Source organism: Hypanus sabinus, chromosome 12 (genome assembly GCF_030144855.1).
Source record: "Hypanus sabinus isolate sHypSab1 chromosome 12, sHypSab1.hap1, whole genome shotgun sequence".
Lineage (NCBI taxonomy): Eukaryota > Metazoa > Chordata > Chondrichthyes > Myliobatiformes > Dasyatidae > Hypanus > Hypanus sabinus.
The window spans coordinates 108363095-108387695 of NC_082717.1; the positions used below are offsets into that span (position 1 = coordinate 108363095).

General features: G+C 43.0%; 1 protein-coding gene across 5 annotated transcripts in view; it reads right to left on the bottom strand.

Moving 5' to 3' along the window:
• arfgef3 (ARFGEF family member 3) overlaps positions 1-24601 on the bottom strand; it is a 650801-nt gene that overhangs the window by 280817 nt on the left and 345383 nt on the right. For all 5 annotated transcript variants that reach the window (XM_059986710.1, XM_059986711.1, XM_059986709.1 and 2 more), the window contains 2 exons: positions 7518-7625; positions 2064-2279 (listed from right to left, as the gene is read on the bottom strand). In XM_059986710.1, the coding sequence (XP_059842693.1) occupies positions 2064-2279; positions 7518-7625 (324 nt within the window). The remainder of the gene's footprint in view (positions 1-2063; positions 2280-7517; positions 7626-24601) is intronic.

Sequence of the window (24601 nt, forward strand, 5' to 3'; positions counted from 1 at the left end):
TCTATGTAGGAGTGTGTGGATCCACCCGTGTTTCACAAGTGAGAGTCTGTGTAGGAGTGTGTGGATCTACCCGTGTTTCACAAGTCTGAGTCTGTGTAGGAGTGTGTGGATCTACCTGTGTTTCACAAGTGAGAGTCTGTGTAGGAGTGTGTGGATGCACCCATGTTTCACAAGTGTGAGTCTGTGTAGGAGTGTGTGGATCTACCCGTGTTTCACAAGTGAGAGTCTGTGTAGGAGTGTGTGGATGCACCCGTGTTTCAGAAGTGAGAGTCTGTGTAGGAGTGTGTGGATCTACCCGTGTTTCACAAGTGAGAGTCTGTGTAGGAGTGTGTGGATGCACCCGTGTTTCACAAGTGAGAGTCTGTGTAGGAGTGTGTGGATCTACCCGTGTTTCACAAGTGAGAGTCTGTGTAGGAGTGTGTGGATCTACTCGTGTTTCACAAGTGTGAGTCTGTGTAGGAGTGTGTGGATCTACCCGTGTTTCACAAGTGAGAGTCTGTGTAGGAGTGTGTGGATGCACCCGTGTTTCACAAGTGTGAGTCTGTGCAGGAGTGTGTGGATCTACCCGTGTTTCACAAGTGTGAGTCTGAGCAGGAGTGTGTGGATCCACCCGTGTTTCACAAGTGAGAGTCTGTGTAGGAGTGTGTGGATCTACCTGTGTTTCACAAGTGTGAGTCTGTGTAGGAGTGTGTGGATCTACCCGTGTTTCACAAGTGAGAGTCTGTGTAGGAGTGTGTGGTTCCACCCGTGTTTCACAAGTGAGAGTCTGTGTAGGAGTGTGTGGATCCACCTGTGTTTCACAAGTGTGAGTCTGTGTAGGAGTGTGTGGATCTACCCGTGTTTCACAAGTGTGAGTCTGTGTAGGAGTGGATCTACCCGTGTTTCACAAGTGAGAGTCTGTGTAGGTGTGGATCCACCCGTGTTTCACAAGTGTGAGTCTGTGCAGGAGTGTGTGGATCCACCTGTGTTTCACAAGTGTGTGTCTGTGTAGGTGTGGATCTACCTGTGTTTCACAAGTGAGAGTCTGTGTAGGTGTGGATCTACCCGTGTTTCACAAGTGAGTGTCTGTGTAGGAGTGGATCTACCCGTGTTTCACAAGTGAGAGTCTGTGTAGGTGTGGATCTACCCGTGTTTCACAAGTGTGTGTCTGTGTAGGTGTGGATCTACCCGTGTTTCACAAGTGAGAGTCTGTGTAGGTGTGGATCTACCCGTGTTTCACAAGTGTGTGTCTGTGTAGGTGTGGATCTACCCGTGTTTCGTAAGTGAGAGTCTGTGTAGGTGTGGATCTACCCGTGTTTCACAAGTGAGTGTCTGTGTAGGAGTGGATCTACCCGTGTTTCACAAGTGAGAGTCTGTGTAGGTGTGGATCTACCCGTGTTTCACAAGTGTGTGTCTGTGTAGGTGTGGATCTACCCGTGTTTCACAAGTGAGAGTCTGTGTAGGTGTGGATCTACCCGTGTTTCACAAGTGTGTGTCTGTGTAGGTGTGGATCTACCCGTGTTTCACAAGTGTGTGTCTGTGTAGGTGTGGATCTACCCGTGTTTCACAAGTGTGTGTCTGTGTAGGTGTGGTTCTACCCGTGTTTCACAAGTGAGAGTCTGTGTAGGAGTGTGTGGATCTACCCGTGTTTCACAAGTGAGAGTCTGTGTAGGAGTGTGTGGATCCACCCGTGTTTCACAAGTGTGAATCTGTGTAGGAGTGTGTGGATCTACCCGTGTTTCACAAGTGTGTGTCTGTGTAGGTACCTATTCTAATGTCTGTTGAATGTTGCTTTTTTATCTGCCTCAGGCAACCATTCCTGTACTGACTACACGCTCTGTGTAAATAAGTTACCTCTCATGTCTATTTTAAATTCCTCCCCTCTTACCTCGTGTGTCTGCCCTTTAGCTTTGGCTCCGCTTCCTGGGGTAAAGAATATTCCCACCCACCTCATCCATGCCCCTCATGATTCTGTGGTTACTTTAGATTGGCATCGTGGTCAGAACAGACATGGCGCGCCGAACGGCCAGCTCATGAACACAGCAGCTCCCTCACCCACAGGGAGAGGGGTCAGATCCACCTACCCAGGGCACAGCTGAGGCGCGCGGCTTTCCGCAGGCCGTCCAGACTCATGCAAATGGCGTCGCGCTCCTTCCGGTTTTGCTCCTTAATGCCCTCTGTGCCCAGGATGAAGGCCAGCCCCTTGGAGCTGCCCGCCACCCGGCCGGTCAGCGGGGTGGACAGCGTGTCGATCAGGTTCTTCCAGCAGCCCATCAGGATGAACCGTGCAAAACAGGAACCTGGCAGGGGGAATTAAACAGTGTCAGAGGGTGCTGGTGGCGTCTCGGTGAAGATTCAGAGTACAACCCTGAGGTTTGTCTTCCCACACAGACAGCCTCAAAGAAAAAACCATGGAACCTGTTCCCAGAAAAACATCAACCTCCCCTGCGCAAAAAAAAAACACTAAACTGTGCAAACAACAAAAACAGAGAATATCTAACAGCACCCAACCTACAAAGTTACTGAAAGAGTCCAGGCATATTCCGTTTAGCTCAGTTCAGTTCAATCTAAGGCTGTGTTGTGCGCTAACTTCAAGCCACAGAGCCATTCCACCCTGATAAAAATCGCACAATATAGCAACAAGATGAAAGGACACTCTGCCGCAATCAGCTTCCCCTTTGCACATCCGTGGAGGCAGAGAGAAAGTCCACTTTCTGACTCCTGATGCAATGTCCCGACCAGAAGCAACTACGATCATCAAAGAGGAGGGGCAGGAGCCAGAAGGCACACACTCAATGTTTTACGGATAGCGTCTTCCCCTCCACCGCCAGATTTCTGAATGGTTTTGTCAGACTGTCAGGCAGTCTTGTCTGTTGTCTCCCTGAATTTTTTGTCTGTCACCTGCCTGAAAACACCAAATGTCCCGGCACGCGATAGTAAACCTGATTCTCACTCTGACCATTCCCGAGTTCCTTCAGCAGCTTGGCTCTGGATCGACTTTCCAGCAGCTCCTGTCTTTCCCTTCCCTCGTACTCCTTCCCAAAACCTCTTCTTTCCCTGATCTTTCATTCGCGGAATATGCCAGCTGTCGGCATGGCCGGCACTTAGTGTCTGTGACCCAAATCCCCACGAGTCACTACAGTTTGTGCAGTTTATTTACTTATGTACAGACACAGTGCAGAACAGGTCTTTCTGACCATCCGTGCTGTGCCAACCAGCAACCCACCTATCCAACCCTGGCCTAATCACAGGACAATTCCCAACTGACCGGCACGTCTTTGGACTGTGGGAGGAAACCGGAGCACCCGGAGGAAAGTCGCACACTCATCAGGAACGTAAAACTTTCTTACTGAGGATATCGGAATGAGCTCCAAACGCTGGCGCCCTGAGCGTTGCAGTAACCGCGATGGCTTCCGAACCAAGAGCTGAGCCGGTGGTCTGATGGGACATCAAGACCAGAAGGGGAGCATGAATCCGAAAGGGGTCAGTCACTGCTGCTCTTCATTCTCCTTTACTCATCTAATCAGTACAAGTGGTTTGTTGATGGTCAGCACAGATTTAGTGGGCTGACCATATGACAAAGGAGCAGAATTAGGCCCTTTGACCCATCGAGTCTGCTCTGTCATTCCATCATGGTGAATCCACTTCCCTCTCAACTTCACTCTCCTACCTTCCCCCTATGACTTTTGACATCCTTGCTAATCAACAACATATCAGCCTCCCCCCCCCCCCCCCCCCCCCAAACTATCTGTGGCAGTGAATTCCAGAGGTTCATCACTGTCTGGCTGAAGAAATTCCTCAGCATCACTGTTCTAAATGTTCGTTCCTCTGCTGTAACATCTGATCCCTACTATAGGGAACATCATCTCCACAGCCTCTCTGTCTACGCCTTCCGATGGTCGATACGTTTCAATGACATTCCCCCACCCCGCCAATTCTCCCAGCAAGTACAGGCTCAAGTGCTCTTTATACCTTACCCCTTTCATTCTGGATCCTTTCCAATGCCAACACACATCCTTTATCCCTTGGATCCTGAATGCAAACACCTTACGTCTCTGACTGGTGTTACTAGTCTAGTTCTTGAATTTTACCTCACCGTTCTTAAGATGCTGAGACTGGAGACGTTTTGAATAAAGGCCTTTCATTCCCGTCTATGATAGCAAAGTCTCCGCCGCTCACTGGGCAGGTGTATGATCTTTCAGCTGTAGGCAATGGCTTGTGCCAGAAACCACTGTCTTGTTAAATCACACTTTTTATAAGTGTTGTACTTCTTGTATTTTTCACACCCACTGGAAGAGAGCGGTGTAGCAGTTACATAACAGTTTTCATTAGCTAAGTATCAGCACATTACCCATGTGATGTAATTGTTTTAATTACGTAGCTTAGTAATTCATTCATTCCTATCTAAAGGATTTCTCTTATCCTACCAATAAAAGTGAAGGATTTTTCAGAGCACCATCTTCTATTCCTTTGACTTACACCTCTTAGCATAGTTTCTCAGCTCTTTATTTAGTTTCCTTCGTATTTGTACGTTAGTTTGTACTCTAAAATAAACTGAGATCTTGGAATTAAGACTACCACATTTGACTCCTGGAAGAACCCTTAAGGATCAGAAACTGAACGGAGATCCAGCAGCTGTGACTAGAGAAGTTCCCTCTCCGACTGTACAGCTGTACTTTTGCTCAGTCTATTTTCCCACAGGCAAAAGGACACAAAAGGCTGTTCATCACTGTGAGATGTCTGCACCTGCTGACACTTGGATCACTTTAAATGTAGAAACATCGGCTGTTTCTGCTCACAGTGTACAGAGGGTAGCCAGTCGAAACAACTGACTGGGTGAGGCATGTGGAGAAGAGAGCCAAAGAGAAGGATTCACTTTATTAGTCCCACGTACATCACTGAGATGAGTCGCCTGTGTGTCCCTGGGTTCTGGTTACTCCTTTTTTTGCTGTTTTTGAGCTCTGTGATCAGGGTGATTGATTGTTCCCGGCGCTTCAGCCGAGAACGGTCTGCCCTGCAGCTGGCTCGCGACATGACACTGAACTGAATACTACTGGACTCTTGGTTTGATGCTTGATATTCTACACTTCATTCGCTTGCTTTATGCCCTTCGTGCAACTTTCTTGAACGGGTTCCACGCTGTTTCTTTCTTTCGTGGCAGCTTGTGGGAGGACGAATCTCAGAGGTGTATTCTGTACACACACTTTGAATCTTCAATGAGAGTTGTGCTGGGTAGTCCGCAGGTATCACCACCCATAGCACGCCCACAACTCAGTGACCCGAACCGGTACGTCTTTGGAATACGGGAAGAAACCAGAGGAAGTTGTTTCGGACATCAATACACTTTTAAAATGTAACAATCACAGCACGGAAACAGGCCATCTTGGCCCTCCTAGTTCATGCCGAACTCTTAATCTCACCTAGTCCCACCTACCCGCACTCAGCCCATAACCCTCCACTCCTTTCCTGTCCATATACCTATCCAATTTTACCTTAAATGACACAACTGAACTGGCCTCTACTACTTCTACAGGAAGCTCATTCCACACAGCTATCACTCTTTGAGTAAAGAAATACCCCCTCATGTTTCCCTTAAACTTCTGCCCCCTAACTCTCAGATCATGTCCTCTCGTTTGAATCTCCCCTACCCTCAATGGAAACAGCCTATTCACGTCAACTCTATATATCCCTCTCAAAATTTTAAATACCTCGATCAAATCCCCCCTCAACCTTCTACGCTCCAATGAATAGAGACCTAACTTGTTCAACCTTTCTCTGTAACTTAAGTGCTGAAACCCAGGTAACATCCTAGTAAATCGTCTCTGCACTCTCTCTAATTTATTGATATCTTTCCTATGATTCAGTGACCAGAATTATACACAATATTCCAAATTTGGCCTTACCAATGCCTTGTACAATTTTAACATTACATCCCAACTTCTGTACTCAACGCTTTGATTTATAAAGGCCAGCGTTCCAAAAGCCTTCATCACCACCCTATCTACATGAGACTCCACCTTCAGGGAACTATGCACTGTTATTCCTAGGTCTCTCTGTTTCACTGCATTCCTCAATCCCCTACCATTTACCCTGTATGTTCTATTTGGATTATTCCTGCCAAAATGTAGAACCTCACACTTCTCAGCATTAAACTCCATCTGCTAACGTTCAGCCCATTCTTCTAAGCAGCATAAATCTCCCTGCAAGCTTTGAAAACCCACCTCATTATCCACAACACCTCCTACCTTAGTATCATCGGCATACATACTAATCCAATTTACCACCCCATCATCCAGATCATTTATGTATATAAATGATACTGGACACATATTTCCCCGTGGTGATTTATTACACTGACAGATAACTAAACGGGCAAAATTTGCTGGCCAAAGGCTACCGCAACTGTCCACCCCTTGCACCGTTTGGTCAGTCAGCTCAACGTGGGTGAGGGCAGTGGCACGTTCTGTGCCTCGTTGTACAGCCAGGCTACACTCCGTAAGAAGGAACACGCACAAGATGCGGGAGGAACTCAGCGGGTCAGGCAGCATCTATGGAAAAGAGTAAACAGGGAAATTTGTTCACTGGAAGGAGAAATCGATGTTCCTGCCATCAGGTAGGAGGTTACCCAGAAGGAATATAAGGAGTTGCTCCTCCACCCTGAGGGTGGCCTCATCTTGGCACAAGAGGAGTCCGCGGATTGACAATCTGGAACTAGAATGGAAATGGGAGTTAAAATGTTTGGCCTCCAGAAACACCAGCTTGTGGCAGGGGGAGCTGAGGAGTCTGACTCCGTCACCTCATTTACACACTCGGGCACAGGGAGGGGGTATAGAAGAGTTTGGAGAGGGGGTTGAGGGGAGGATATGGGAGATGGAAGAGGGGAGAAAGTGAGTGAGAGAAAGGGAGAATGAAAGAGAGGAAGAGGGAAAGAGGGAGGCAGAGACGGGAAGGAGAGGAAGGAGAATGGGAGAGTGGGGAGAAGGAAAAGGAAAATGGGGGAAGGAGAGATGGAGGAAGGTGAGGCTGGAGGGAATTGAGAGGAAAGAAAAATTAGAAAAATTGGAGTATTGTGAGCTGCTTTGGTAAAAAAGATGTGCTGGCATTGTAGGGGATTCAGAGGAGATTCACAAGAATGATCTTGGAAACAAAAGGGTTAACATGTGAGGAGTGTTTGCTGGCTCTGGGCTTGCATTCATGGGAGTTTAGAAGGAAGAGGGGATCTCATCGAAACCTACTGAACATTGAAAGGATATTGACAGCAGAAATTGAGAGCTTCTTGGCCAGAAGGGGTTCAACGGTTACAGAGTTAAGGCAGGAGAATGCAGTCAAGAAGCAAAATAATTCAGCCGTGACTCAATGGACCAAATGGTCTATTATAATTGCTCCAGCGTCTTATGGTGTCTGGTGAGTGAAGTTCTCTGTCAAATTTGCAATATGTGGCAGCTCACAGCTAGAAACCCGTGGACTGACAGACAAGCTGGCAGGGTCCTGAGGCTGCTGGGTGAAGTCAGGCCAGATCCAGAACAACGAGGTTTTACCTGCAGTTACCGAATCGGGGGTGTTCCTTTCCTGAGCCAGTGGAGACTGTCCTGAGGCGCTGCTGACCATCTGACCACCCACGGCACTGCTTCCCAATCCATCCATATCTGTGGACAAAAGACAGGCTTACTAAAGCACCCTCCATCCAGAAAGAGTTGATCTTATAGCAGATGACTTTTATTCAACAAAAAGAGCATAATGAAACAGTCCACTGGACAGTCTAAAGAGCCGACTCAAGCATTCCACTGCACAAACGGTCTAAAGACTACTTAAACAATACAGTGCACAGTCCAGAGTCTATTTAAATGCTACAGTGTACAGCATTCACTTAAATGGTCCAATGCATGGTCTACAGAGTTTACCTTAACAGTCCATTGCGGCAAACGCTCTACAGAGTCTTCTTAAACACTTCAAAGCAACCATCAGTCTACAGAATCTAATTAAAAAGTCCACTGCACAAACTGTCCACAGAGTCTAATTAAACTGTCCACAGCACAAACTGTCCACAGAGTCTAATTAAACAGTCCACTGCACAAACTGTCCACAGAGTCTAATTAAATAGTCCACTGCACAAACTGTCTACAGAGTCTAATTACACAGTATGGTGCACAAACTGTCCACAGAGTCGAATTAAACAGTCCACTGCACAAACTGTCCACAGAGTCTAATTAAACAGTCCACTGCACAAACAGTCCACAGAGTCTAATTAAACAGTCCGATGCACAAACTGTCCACAGAGTCTAATTAAACAGTCCACTGCACAAACAGTCCACAGAGTCTAATTAAACAGTACGGTGCAGAAACTGTCCACAGAGTCTAATTAAACAGTCCACTGCACAAACTGTCCACAGTCTAATTAAACAGTACGGTGCACAAACTGTCCACAGAGTCTAATTAAACAGTACGGTGCACAAACTGTCCACAGAGTCTAATTAAACAGTCCACTGCACAAACTGTCCACATAGTCAAATTAAACAGTCCACTGCACAAACTGTCGACAGAGTCTAATTAAACTGTCCACAGCACAAACTGTCCACAGAGTCTAATTAAACAGTCCACTGCACAAACTGCCCACAGAGTCTAATTAAACAGTCCACAGCATAAACTGTCTACAGAGTCTAATTAAACAGTCCACAGCACAAACTGTCCACAGAGACTAATTAAACAGTCCACTGCACAAACTGTCCACAGAGTCTAATTAAACAGTCCACTGCACAAACTGTCCACAGTCTAATTAAACAGTCCACAGCACAAACTGTCCACAGAGTCTAATTAAACAGTCCACTGCACAAACTGTCCACAGAGTCTAATTAAACAGTCCACTGCACAAACAGTCCACAGAGTCTAATTAAACAGTCCACTGCACAAACTGTCTACAGAGTCTAATTACACAGTATGGTGCACAAACTGTCCACAGAGTCGAATTAAACAGTCCACTGCACAAACTGTCCACAGAGTCTAATTAAACAGTCCACTGCACAAACAGTCCACAGAGTCTAATTAAACAGTCCGATGCACAAACTGTCCACAGAGTCTAATTAAACAGTCCACTGCACAAACAGTCCACAGAGTCTAATTAAACAGTACGGTGCAGAAACTGTCCACAGAGTCTAATTAAACAGAACGGTGCAGAAACAGTCCACAGAGTCTAAATAAACAGTCCACAGCACAAACTGTCTACAGAGTCTAATTAAACAGTACGGAGCACAAACTGTCCATAGAGTCTAATTAAACAGTATGGTGCACAAACTGTCCACAGAGTCTAATTAAACAGTCCACTGCACAAACTGTCCACAGAGACCAATTAAACAGTCCACTGCACAAACTGTCCACAGAGTCTAATTAAATCGAACGGTGCACAAACTGTCCACAGAGTCTAAATAAACAGTACAGTGCACAAACTGTCCACAAAGTATAATTAAACAGTTGACTGCATAAACTGTCCACAGAGTCTAATTAAACAGTACGGTGCACAAACTGTCCACAGAGTCTAATTAAACAGTACGGTGCACAAACTGTCCACAGAGTCTAATTAAACAGTCCACTGCACAAACAGTCCACAGAGTCTAATTAAACAGTACGGTGCACAAACTGTCCATAGAGCCTAATTAAACAGTACGGTGCACAAACTGTCCACAGAGTCTAATTAAACAGTCCACTGCACAAACTGTCCACAGAGTCAAATTAAACAGTCCACTGCACAAACTGTCCACAGAGTCTAATTAAACAGTCCACTTCACAAACTGTCCACAGAGTCTAATTAAACAGTACGGTGCACAAACTGTCCACAGAGTCTAATTAAACAGTCCACTGCACAAACTGTCGACAGAGGCTAATTAAACAGTACGGTGCACAAACTGTCCAGAGAGTCTAATTAAACAGTCCAAGGCATAAACTGTCCACAGAGTCTAATTAAACAGTACGATGCACAAACTGTCCACAGAGTCTAATTAAACAGTCCACTGCACAAACTGTCCACAGAGTCTAATTAAACAGTACGGTGCACAAACTGTCCACAGAGTCTAATTAAGCAGTCCACTGCACAAACGGTCCACAAAGTCTAATTAAACAGTACGATGCACAAACTGTCCACAGAGTCTAATTAAACAGTACGGTGCAGAAACTGTCCACAGAGTCTAATTAAACAGTCCACTTCACAAACTGTCCACAGAATCTAATTAAACAGTATGATGCATAAACTGTCCACAGAGTCTAATTAAACAGTCCATTGCACAAACAGTCCACAGAGTCTAATTAAACAGTACGGTGCACAAACTGTCCACAGAGTCTAATTAAACAGTATGGTGCACAAACTGTACAGAGTGTCTAATTAAACAGTACGGTACACAAACTGTCCACAGAGTCTAATTAAACAGTATGGTGCACAAACAGTCCACACAGTCTAATTAAACAGTACGGTGCACAAACTGTACACAGTGTCTAATTAAACAGTACGGTGTACAAACTGTCCACAGAGTCTAATTAAACAGTACGGTGCACAAACTGTCCACAGAGTCTAATTAAACAGTCCACTGCACAAACTGACCACAGAGTCTAATTAAACAGTCCACTGCACAAACTGTCCAGAGAGTCTAATTAAACAGTAGGGTGCACAAACTGTCGACAGAGTCTAATTAAACCGTACGGTGCACAAACTGTCCACAGTGTCTAATTAAACAGCGCACTGCACAAACTGTCCACAGAGTCTAATTAAACAGTACGATGCACAAACTGTCCACAGAGTCTAATTAAACAGTACACTGCACAAACTGTCCACAGAGTCTAATTAAACAGTCCACTTCACAAACTGTACACAGAGTCTAATTAAACAGTACGGTGCACAAACTGTCCACAGAGTCTAATTAAACAGTACGGTGCACAAACAGTCCACAGAATCTAATTAAACTGTCCACTGCACAAACTGTACACAGAGTCTAATTAAACAGACCACTGCACAAACAGTCCACAGAGTCTAATTAAACAGTCCTCTGCACAAACAGTCCACAGAGTCTAATTAAACAGTAAGGTGCACAAACTGTCCACAGAGTCTAATTAAACAGTCCACAGCACAAACTGTCCACAGAGTCTAATTAAACAGTAGGGTGCACAAACTGTCCACTGAGTCTAATTAAACAGTCCACTGCACAAACAGTCCACAGAGTCTAATTAAACAGTACGGTGCACAAACTGCCCATAGAGTCTAATTAAACAGTCCACTGCACAAACTGTCCATAGAGACTAATTAAACAGTACGGTGCACAAACTGTCCATAGAGTCTAATTAAACAGTACGGTGCACAAACAGTCCATAGAGTCTAATTAAACAGTATGGTGCACAAACTGTCCACAGAGTCTAATTAAACAGTACGGTGCACAAACTGTCCACAGAGTCTAATTAAACAGTCCACTGCACAAACTGTCCACAGAGTCTAATTAAACAGTCCACTGCACAAACTGTCCACAGAGTCTAATTAAACAGTATGGTGCACAAACTGTCCAAAGAGTCTAATTAAACAGTACGGTGCACAAACTGTCCACAGAGTCTAATTAAACAGTCCACTGCACAAACTGTCCACAGAGACCAATTAAACAGTCCACTGCACAAACTGTCCACAGAGTCTAATTAAACAGTACGATGCACAAAATGTCCACAGAGTCTAATTAAACAGTCCACTGCATAAACTGTCCACAGAGTCTAATTAAACAGTACGATGCACAAACTGTCCACAGAGTCTAATTAAACAGTCCACTGCACAAACTGTCTACAGAGTCTAATTAAACAGTACGATGCACAAACTGTCCACAGAGTCTAATTAAACAGTCCACTGCATAAACTGTCCACAGAGTGTAATTAAACAGTACGGTGCACAAACTGTCCACAGAGTCTAATTAAACAGTCCAGTGCACAAACTGTCCACAGAGTCTAATAAAACAGTCCACTTCACAAACTGTCCACAGAGTCTAATTAAACAGTACGGTGCACAATCAGTCCACAGAGTCTAATTAAAAAGTATGGTGCACAAACTGTCCAAAGAGTCTAATTAAACAGTACGGTGCACAAACTGTCCACAGAGACCAATTAAACAGTCCACTGCACAAACTGTCCACAGACTCTAATTAAAAAGTCCACTTCACAAACTGTCCACAGACTCTAATTAAACAGTACGGTGCACCAACTGTCCACAGAGTCTAATTAAACAGTCCACTGCACAAACAGTCCACAGAGTCTAATTAAACAGTACGGTGCACAAACTGTCCATAGAGCCTAATTAAACAGTACGGTGCACAAACTGTCCACAGAGTCTAATTAAACAGTACGGTGCACAAACTGTCCAAAGAGTCTAATTAAACAGTCCTCTGCACAAACAGTCCACAGAGTCTAATTAAACAGTACGGTGCACAAACTGTCCACAGAGTCTAATTAAACAGTACGGTGCACAAACTGTCCACAGAGTCTAATTAAACAGTACGGTGCACAAACTGTCCACAGAGTCTAATTAAACAGTCCACTGCACAAACTGTCCACAGAGTCTCATTAAACAGTCCACTGCACAAACTGTCCACAGAGTCTCATTAAACAGTAGGGTGCACAAACTCTCCACTGAGTCTAATTAAACTGTATTGTGCACAAACAGTCCACAGAGTCTAATTAAACAGTACGGAGCACAAACTGTCCATAGAGTCTAATTAAACAGTATGGTGCACAAACTGTCCACAGAGTATAATTAAACAGTCCACTGCATAAACTGTCCACAGAGTGTAATTAAACAGTCCACTTCACAAACTGTCCACAGAGTCTAATTAAACAGTACGGTGCACAAACTGTCCACAGAGTCTAATTAAACAGTCCACTGCACAAACAGTCCACAGAGTCTAATTAAACAGTACGGAGCACAAACTGTCCATAGAGCCTAATTAAACAGTACGGTGCACAAACTGTCCACAGAGTCTAATTAAACAGTCCACTTCACAAACTGTCCACAGAGTCTCATTAAACAGTACGGTGCACAAACTGTCCAAAGAGTCGAATTAAACAGTCGACTTCACAAACTGTACACAGAGTCTAATTAAACAGTACGGTGCACAAATTGTCCACAGAGTCTAATTAAACAGTCCACTGCACAAACTGTCCACAGAGTCTAATTAAACAGTACTGTGCACAAACTGTCAGAGTCTAATTAAACAGTATGGTGCACAAACTGTCCACAGAGTCTAATTAAACAGTCCACTTCACAAACTGTCCACAGAGTCTAATTAAACAGTACGGTGCACAAACTGTCCACAGAGTCTAATTAAACAGTCCACTGCACAAACAGTCCACAGAGACTAATTAAACAGTACGGTGCACAAACTGTCCATAGAGCCTAATTAAACAGTACGGTGCACAAACTGTCCACAGAGTCTAATTAAACAGTCCACTGCACAAACTGTCCACAGAGTCTAATTTAATCGAACGGTGCACAAACAGTCCACAGGGTCTAATTAAACAGTCCACTGCACAAACTGTCCACAGAGTCAAATTAAACAGTCCCTTGCACAAACTGTCCAAAGAGTCTAATTATACAGTCCACTGCACAAACTGTCCACAGACTCTAATTAAACAGTCCACTTCACAAACTGTCCACAGAGTCACATTAAACAGTACGGTGCACAAACTGTACACAGAGCCAAATAAAACATTACAGTGCACAAACTGTCCAAAGAGTCTAATTAAACAGTCCACTTCACAAACTGTACACAGAGTCTAATTAAACAGTTTGGTGCACAAACTGTCCAAAGAGTCTAATTAAACAGTATGGTGCACAAACTGTCCACAGAGTCTAATTAAACAGACCACTGCACAAATTGTCCACAGAGACCAATTAAACAGTCCACTGCACAAACTGTCCACAGAGTCTAATTAAATCGAACGGTGCACAAACTGTCAACAGAGTCTAAATAAACAGTACAGTGCACAAACTGTCCACAAAGTATAATTAAACAGTCGACTGCATAAACTGTCCACAGAGTGTAATTAAACAGTCCACTTCACAAACTGTCCACAGAGTCTAATTAAACAGTACGGTGCACAAACTGTCCACAGAGTCTAATTATACAGTCCACTGCACAAACTGTCCACAGAGTCTCATTAAACAGTACGGTGCACAAACTGTCCACAGGGTCTAATTAAACAGTAGGGTGCACAATCTGTCCACTGAGTCTAATTAAACAGTATTGTGCACAACCTGTCCACAGAGTCTAATTAAACAGTACAGTTCACAAACTGTCCACAGAGTCTAATTAAACAGTACGGTGCACAAACTGTCCACAGAGTCTAATTAAACAGTACGGTGCACAAACTGTCCACAGAGTCTAATTAAACAGTCCACTGCACAAACAGTCCACAGAGTCTAATTAAACAGTACGGTGCACAAACTGTCCATAGAGCCTAATTAAACAGTACGGTGCACAAACTGTCCACAGAGTCTAATTAAACAGTACGGTGCACAAACTGTCCACAGAGTCTAATTAAACAGTCCACTGCACAAACTGTCCACAGAGTCTCATTAAACAGTACGGTGCACAAACTGTCCACAGGGTCTAATTAAACAGTAGGGTGCACAAACTGTCCACTGAGTCTAATTAAACAGTATTGTGCACAACCTGTCCACAGAGTCTAATTAAACAGTACAGTTCACAAACTGTCCACAGAGTCTAATTAAACAGTACGGTGCACAAACTGTCCACAGAGTCTAATTAAACAGTACGGTGCACAAACTGTCCACAGAGTCTAATTAAACAGTCCACTGCACAAACAGTCCACAGAGTCTAATTAAACAGTACGGTGCACAAACTGTCCACAGAGTCTAATTAAACAGCCCACTGCACAAACAGTCCACAGAGTCTAATTAAACAGTACGGTGCACAAACTGTCCACAGAGTCTAATTAAACAGTCCACTGCACAAACAGTCCACAGAGTCTAATTAAACAGTACGGTGCACAAACTGTCCACAGAGTCTAATTAAACAGTCCACTGCACAAACAGTCCACAGAGTCTAATTAAACAGTACGGTGCACGAACTGTCCATAGAGTCTAATTAAACAGTATGGTGCACAAACTGTCCAAAGAGTCTAATTAAACAGTCCACTGCACAAACTGTCCACAGAGACCAATTAAACAGTCCACTGCACAAACTGTCCACAGAGTCTAATTAAATCGAACGGTGCACAAACAGTCCACAGGGTCTAATTAAACAGTCCACTGCACAAACTGTCCACAGAGTCTAATTAAACAGTCCACTGCACAAACTGTCCAAAGAGTCTAATTAAACAGTCCACTGCACAAACTGTCCACAGACTCTAATTAAACAGTCTACATCACAAACTGTCCACAGAGTCTCATTAAACAGTACGGTGCACAAACTGTACACAGAGCCTAATAAAACATTACAGTGCACAAACTGTCCAAAGAGTCTAATTAAACAGTCCACTTCACAAACTGTACACAGAGTCTAATTAAACAGTACGGTGCACAAACTGTCCAAAGAGTCGAATTAAACAGTCAACTTCACAAACTGTACACAGAGTCTAATTAAACAGTACGGTGCACAAATTGTCCACAGAGTCTAATTAAACAGTCCACTGCACAAACTGTCCACAGAGTCTCATTAAACAGTACGGAGCACAAACTGTCCACAGATTTTAATTAAACAGTACGGTGCACAAACTGTACACAGAGCCTAATAAAACATTACAGTGCACAAACTGTCCAAAGAGTCTAATTAAACAGTCCACTTCACAAACTGTACACAGAGTCTAATTAAACAGTACGGTGCACAAACTGTCCAAAGAGTCGAATTAAAAAGTCGACTTCACAAACTGTACACAGAGTCTAATTAAACAGTACGGTGCACAAATTGTCCACAGAGTCTAATTAAACAGTACGGAGCACAAACTGTCCATAGAGTCTAATTAAACAGTATGGTGCACAAACTGTCCAAAGAGTCTAATTAAACAGTATGGTGCACAAACTGTCCACAGAGTCTAATTAAACAGTCCACTGCACAAACGGTCCACAGAGTCTAATTAAACAGTACGGAGCACAAACTGTCCATAGAGTCTAATTAAACAGTACGGAGCACAAACTGTCCATAGAGTCTAATTAAACAGTTTGGTGCACAAACTGTCCAAAGAGTCTAATTAAACAGTATGGTGCACAAACTGTCCACAGAGTCTAATTAAACAGTCCACTGCACAAATTGTCCACAGAGACCAATTAAACAGTCCACTACACAAACTGTCCACAGAGTCTAATTAAATCGAACGGTGCACAAACTGTCCACAGAGTCAAAATAAACAGTACAGTGCACAAACTGTCCACAAAGTATAATTAAACAGTCCACTGCATAAACTGTCCACAGAGTGTAATTAAACAGTCCACTTCACAAACTGTCCACAGAGTCTAATTAAACAGTACGGTGCACAAACTGTCCATAGAGCCTAATTAAACAGTACGGTGCACAAACTGTCCACAGAGTCTAATTAAACAGTACGGTGCACAAACTGCCCAAAGAGTCTAATTAAACAGTATGGTGCACAAACTGTCCACAGAGTCTAATTAAACAGACCACTGCACAAATTGTCCACAGAGACCAATTAAACAGTCCAGTGCACAAACTGTCCACAGAGTCTAATTAAATCGAATGGTGCACAAACTGTCCACAGAGTCTAAATAAACAGTACAGTGCACAAACTGTCCACAAAGTATAATTAAACAGTCGACTGCATAAACTGTCCACAGAGTGTAATTAAACAGTCCACTTCACAAACTGTCCACAGAGTCTAATTAAACAGTACGGTGCACAAACTGTCCACAGAGTCTAATTAAACAGTCCACTGCACAAACAGTCCACAGAGTCTAATTAAACAGTACGGTGCACAAACTGTCCATAGAGCCTAATGAAACAGTATGGTGCACAAACTGTCCACAGAGTCTAATTAAACAGTACGGTGCACAAACTGTCCACAGAGTCTAATTAAACAGTCCACTGCACAAACAGTCCACAGAGTCTAATTAAACAGTACGGTGCACGAACTGTCCATAGAGTCTAATTAAACAGTATGGTGCACAAACTGTCCAAAGAGTCTAATTAAACAGTCCACTGCACAAACTGTCCACAGAGACCAATTAAACAGTCCACTGCACAAACTGTCCACAGAGTCTAATTAAATCGAACGGTGCACAAACAGTCCACAGGGACTAATTAAACAGTCCACTGCACAAACTGTCCACACAGTCTAATTAAACAGTCCACTGCACAAACTGTCCAAAGAGTCTAATTAAACAGTCCACTGCACAAACTGTCCACAGACTCTAATTAAACAGTCCACATCACAAACTGTCCACAGAGTCTCATTAAACAGTACGGTGCACAAACTGTACACAGAGCCTAATAAAACATTAAAGTGCACAAACTGTCCAAAGAGACTAATTAAACAGTCCACTTCACAAACTGTACACAGAGTCTAATTAAACAGTACGGTGCACAAACTGTCCAAAGAGTCGAATTAAACAGTCGAGTTCACAAACTGTACACAGAGTCTAATTAAACAGTACGGTGCACAAATTGTCCACAGAGTCTAATTAAACAGTCCACTGCACAAACTGTCCACAGAGTCTCATTAAACAGTACGGTGCACAAACTGTCCACAGATTTTAATTAAACAGTACGGTGCACAAACTGTACACAGAGCCTAATAAAACATTACAGTGCACAAACTGTCCAAAGAGTCTAATTAAACAGTCCACTTCACAAACTGTACACAGAGTCTAATTAAACAGTACGGTGCACAAACTGTCCAAAGAGTCGAATTAAAAAGTCGACTTCACAAACTGTACACAGAGTCTAATTAAACAGTAGGGTGCACAAATTGTCCACAGAGTCTAATTAAACAGTCCACTGCACAAACTGACCACAGAGTCTAATTAAACAGTACGGAGCACAAACTGTCCATAGAGTCTAATTAAACAGTACGGAGCACAAACTGTCCATAGAGTCTAATTAAACAGTTTGGTGCACAAACTGTCCAAAGAGTCTAATTAAACAGTATGGTGCACAAACTGTCCACAGAGTCTAATTAAAGAGTCCACTGCACAAATTGTCCACAGAGACCAATTAAACAGTCCACTGCACAAACTGTCCACAGAGTCTAATTAAATCGAACGGTGCACAAACTGTCCACAGAGTCAAAATAAACAGTACAGTGCACAAACTGTCCACAAAGTATAATTAAACAGTCCACTGCATAAACTGTCCACAGAGTGTAATTAAACAGTCCACTTCACAAACTGTCCACAGAGTCTAATTAAACAGTACGGTGCACAAACTGTCCACAGAGTCTAATTAAACAGTCCACTGCACAAACAGTCCACAGAGTCTAATTAAACAGTACGGTGCACAAACTGTCCATAGAGCCTAATTAAACAGTACGGTGCACAAACTGTCCACAGAGTCTAATTAAACAGTACGGTGCACAAACTGTCCACAGAGTCTAATTAAACAGTCCACTGCACAAACTGTCCACAGAGTCTCATTAAACAGTACGGTGCACAAACTGTCCACAGGGTCTAATTAAACAGTAGGGTGCACAAACTGTCCACTGAGTCTAATTAAACAGTATTGTGCACAACCTGTCCACAGAGTCTAATTAAACAGTACAGTTCACAAACTGTCCACAGAGTCTAATTAAACAGTACCGTGCACAAACTGTCCACAGAGTCTAATTAAACAGTACGGTGCACAAACTGTCCACAGAGTCTAATTAAACAGTCCACTGCAGAAACAGTCCACAGAGTCTTATTAAACAGTACGGTTCACATACTGTCCACAGAGTCTAATTAAACAGTACGGTGCACAAACTGTCCAAAGAGTCGAATTAAACAGTCGACTTCACAAACTGTCCACAGAGTATAATTAAACAGTCCACTGCATAAACTGTCCACAGAGTGTAATTAAACAGTCCACTTCACAAACTGTCCACAGAGTCTAAATAAACAGTACGGTGCACAAACTGTCCACAGAGTCTAATAGAACAGTCCACTGCACAATCAGTCTACAGAGTCTAATTAAACAGTACGGTGCACAAACTGTCCACAGAGTCTAATTAAACAGTATGGTGCACAAACTGTCGAAAGAGTCTAATTAAACAGTCCACTGCACAAACAGTCCACAGGGTCTAATTAAACAGTCCACTGCACAAACTGTCCACAGAGTCTAATTAAACAGTACTGTGCACAAACTGTCAGAGTCTAATTAAACAGGATGGTGCACAAACTGTCCACAGAGTCTATTTAAACAGTACATTGCACAAACTGTCCACAGAGTCTAATTAAACAGTCCACTGCACAAACTGTCCACAGAGTCTAATTAAACAGTACGGTGCACAAACTGTCCACAGAGTCCAATTAAACAGTCCAGTGCACAAACTTTCCACAGAATCTAATTAAACCGAACGGTACACAAACTGTTCACAGAGTCTAATTAAACAGTCCACTGGACAAACTGTCCACAGAGTCTAATTAAACAGTCCACTGCAAAAACTGTCCACAGACTCTAATTAAACATCCACTGCACAAACTGTCCACAGAGACCAATTAAACAGTCCACAGCACAAACTGTCCACAGAGTCTAAATAAACAGTACAGTGCACAAACTGTCCACAGCTTATAATTAAACAGTGCACTGCATAAACTGTCCACAGAGTCTAATTAAACAGTACGGTGCACAAACTGTCCACAGAGTCTTATTAAACAGTCCACTGCACAAACTGTCCACAGAGTCTCATTAAACAGTACGGTGCACAAACTGTCCACAGGGTCTAATTAAACAGTAGGGTGCACAAACTGTCCACTGAGTCTAATTAAACAGTAGGGTGCACAAACTGTCCACTGAGTCTAATTAAACAGTATTGTGCACAACCTGTCCACAGAGTCTAATTAAACAGTACAGTTCACAAACAGTCCACAGAGTCTAATTAAACAGTACGGTGCACAAACTGTCCACAGAGTCTAATTAAACAGTACGGTGCACAAACTGTCCACAGAGTCTAATTAAACAGTCCACTGCAGAAACAGTCCACAGAGTCTTATTAAACAGTACGGTTCACAAACTGTCCACAGAGTCTAATTAAACAGTACGGTGCACAAACAGTCCACAGAGTCTACTTAAACAGTCCACTGCACAAACAGTCCACAGAGTCTAATTAAACAGTACGGTGCACAAACTGTCCACAGAGTCTAATTAAACAGTCCAGTGCACAAACAGTCCACAGAGTCTAATTAAACAGTACGGTGGACAAACTGTCCATAGAGTCTAATTAAACAGTATGGTGCACAAACTGTCGAAAGAGTCTAATTAAACAGTCCACTGCACAAACTGTCCACAGAGACCAATAAAACAGTCCACTGCAGAAACTGTCCACAGAGTCTAATTAAATCGAACGGTGCACAAACAGTCCACAGGGTCTAATTAAACAGTCCACTGCACAAACTGTCCACAGAGTCTAATTAAACAGTACTGTGCACAAACTGTCAGAGTCTAATTAAACAGGATGGTGCACAAACTGTCCACAGAGTCTATTTAAACAGTACATTGCACAAACTGTCCACAGAGTCTAATTAAACAGTCCACTGCACAAACTGTCCACAGAGTCTAATTAAACAGTACGGTGCACAAACTGTTCACAGAGTCTAATTAAACAGTCCACTGCACAAACTGTCCACAGAGTCTAATTAAACAGTCCACTGCAAAAACTGTCCACAGACTCTAATTAAACATCCACTGCACAAACAGTCCACAGAGACCAATTAAACAGTCCACTGCACAAACTGTCCACAGAGTCTAAATAAACAGTACAGTGCACAAACTGTCCACAGCTTATAATTAAACAGTGCACTGCATAAACTGTCCACAGAGTCTAATTAAACAGTACGGTGCAAAAACTGTCCACAGAGTCTTATTAAACAGCCCACTGCACAAACTGTCCACAGAGTCTCATTAAACAGTACGGTGCACAAACTGTCCACAGGGTCTAATTAAACAGTAGGGTGCACAAACTGTCCACTGAGTCTAATTAAACTGTATTGTGCACAACCTGTCCACAGAGTCTAATTAAACAGTACAGTTCACAAACTGTCCACAGAGTCTAATTAAACAGTACGGTGCACAAACTGTCCATAGAGTCTAATTAAACAGTACGGTGCACAAACTGTCCACAGAGTCTAATTAAACAGTCCACTGCACAAACTGTCCACAGAGACCAATTAAGCAGTCCACTGCACAAACTGTCCAAAGAGTCTAATTAAACAGTCCACTGCACAAACTGTCCACAGACTCTAATTAAACAGTCCACTTCACAAACTGTCCACAGAGTCTCATTAAACAGTACGGTGCACAAACTGTCCACAGATTCTAATTAAACAGTACGGTGCACAAACTGTACACAGAGCCTAATAAAACATTACAGTGCACAAACTGTCCAAAGAGTCTAATTAAACAGTCCACTTCACAAACTGTACACAGAGTCTAATTAAACAGTACGGTGCACAAACTGTCCAAAGAGTCGAATTAAAAAGTCGACTTCACAAACTGTACACAGAGTCTAATTAAACAGTACGGTGCACAAATTGTCCACAGAGTCTAATTAAACAGTACGGAGCACAAACTGTCCATAGAGTCTAATTAAACAGTATGGTGCACAAACTGTCCAAAGAGTCTAATTAAACAGTATGGTGCACAAACTGTCCACAGAGTCTAATTAAACAGTCCACTGCACAAACTGTCCACAGAGACCAATTAAACAGTCCACTGCACAAACTGTCCACAGAGTCTAATTAAATCGAACGGTGCACAAACTGTCCACAGAGTCTAAATAAACAGTACAGTGCACAAACTGTCCACAGAGTATAATTAAACAGTCCACTGCATAAACAGTCCACAGAGTGTAATTAAACAGTCCACTTCACAAACTGTCCACAGAGTCTAAATAAACAGTACGGTGCACAAACTGTCCACAGAGTCTAATAGAACAGTCCACTGCACAAACAGTCCACAGAGTCTCATTAAACAGTACGGTGCACAAACTGTCCATAGAGCCTAATTAAACAGTACGGTGCACAAACTGTCCACAGAGTCTAATTAAACAGTACGGTGCACAAACTGTCCACAGACTCTAATTAAACAGTCCACTGCACAAACAGTCCACAGAGTCTAATTAAACAGTACGGTGCACAAACTGTCCATAGAGTCTAATTAAACAGCATGGTGCACAAACTGTCCAAAGAGTCTAATTAAACAGTCCACTGCACAAACTGTCCACAGAGACCAATTAAACAGTCCACTGCACAAACTGTCCACAGAGTCTAATTAAATCGAACGGTGCACAAACAGTCCACAGGGTCAAATTAAACAGTCCACTGCACAAATCGTCCACAGAGTCTAATTAAACAGTCCACTGCACAAACTGTCCAAAGAGTCTAATTAAACAGTCCACTGCACAAACTGTCCACAGACTCTAATTAAACAGTCCACTTCACAAACTGTCCACAGAGTCTCATTAAACAGTACGGTGCACAAACTGTACACAGAGCCTAATAAAACATTACAGTGCACAAACTGTCCAAAGAGTCGAATTAAACAGTCGACTTCACAAACTGTACACAGAGTCTAATTAAACAGTACGATGCACAAATTGTCCACAGAGTCTAATTAAACAGTCCACTGCACAAACTGTCCACAGAGTCTAATTAAACAGTACTGTGCACAAACTGTCAGAGTCTAATTAAACAGTATGGTGCACAAACTGTCCACAGAGTCTAATTAAACAGTACATTGCACAAACTGTCCACAGAGTCTAATTAAACAGTACAGCGCACAAACTGTCCACAGAGTCTAATTAAACAGTACGGTGCACAAACTGTCCACAGAGTCTAAATAAACAGTACAGTGCACAAACTGTCCACAGAGTATAATTAAACAGTCCACTGCATAAACTGTCCACAGAGTGTAATTAAACAGTCCACTTCACAAACTGTCCACAGAGTCTAAATAAACAGTACGGTGCACAAACTGTCCACAGAGTCTAATAGAACAGTCCACTGCACAAACAGTCCACAGAGACTAATTAAACAGTACGGTGCACAAACTGTCCATAGAGCCTAATTAAACAGTACGGTGCACAAACTGTCCACAGAGTCTAATTAAACAGTCCACTGCACAAACTGTCCACAGAGTCTAATTAAATCGAACGGTGCACAAACAGTCCACAGGGTCTAATTAAACAGTCCACTGCACAAACTGTCCTCAGAGTCTAATTAAACAGTCCACTGCACAAACTGTCCAAAGAGTCTTATTAAACAGTCCACTGCACAAACTGTCCACAGACTCTAATTAAACAGTCCACTTCACAAACTGTCCACAGAGTCTAATTAAACAGTATGGTGCACAAACTGTCGAAAGAGTCTAATTAAACAGTCCACTGCACAAACTGTCCACAGAGACCAATAAAACAGTCCACTGCAGAAACTGTCCACAGAGTCTAATTAAATCGAACGGTGCACAAACAGTCCACAGGGTCTAATTAAACAGTCCACTGCACAAACTGTCCACAGAGTCTAATTAAACAGTACTGTGCACAAACTGTCAGAGTCTAATTAAACAGGATGGTGCACAAACTGTCCACAGAGTCTATTTAAACAGTACATTGCACAAACTGTCCACAGAGTCTAATTAAACAGTCCACTGCACAAACTGTCCACAGAGTCTAATTAAACAGTACGGTGCACAAACTGTCCACAGAGTCCAATTAAACAGTCCAGTGCACAAACTTTCCACAGAATCTAATTAAACCGAACGGTACACAAACTGTTCACAGAGTCTAATTAAACAGTCCACTGGACAAACTGTCCACAGAGTCTAATTAAACAGTCCACTGCAAAAACTGTCCACAGACTCTAATTAAACATCCACTGCACAAACTGTCCACAGAGACCAATTAAACAGTCCACAGCACAAACTGTCCACAGAGTCTAAATAAACAGTACAGTGCACAAACTGTCCACAGCTTATAATTAAACAGTGCACTGCATAAACTGTCCACAGAGTCTAATTAAACAGTACGGTGCACAAACTGTCCACAGAGTCTTATTAAACAGTCCACTGCACAAACTGTCCACAGAGTCTCATTAAACAGTACGGTGCACAAACTGTCCACAGGGTCTAATTAAACAGTAGGGTGCACAAACTGTCCACTGAGTCTAATTAAACAGTAGGGTGCACAAACTGTCCACTGAGTCTAATTAAACAGTATTGTGCACAACCTGTCCACAGAGTCTAATTAAACAGTACAGTTCACAAACAGTCCACAGAGTCTAATTAAACAGTACGGTGCACAAACTGTCCACAGAGTCTAATTAAACAGTACGGTGCACAAACTGTCCACAGAGTCTAATTAAACAGTCCACTGCAGAAACAGTCCACAGAGTCTTATTAAACAGTACGGTTCACAAACTGTCCACAGAGTCTAATTAAACAGTACGGTGCACAAA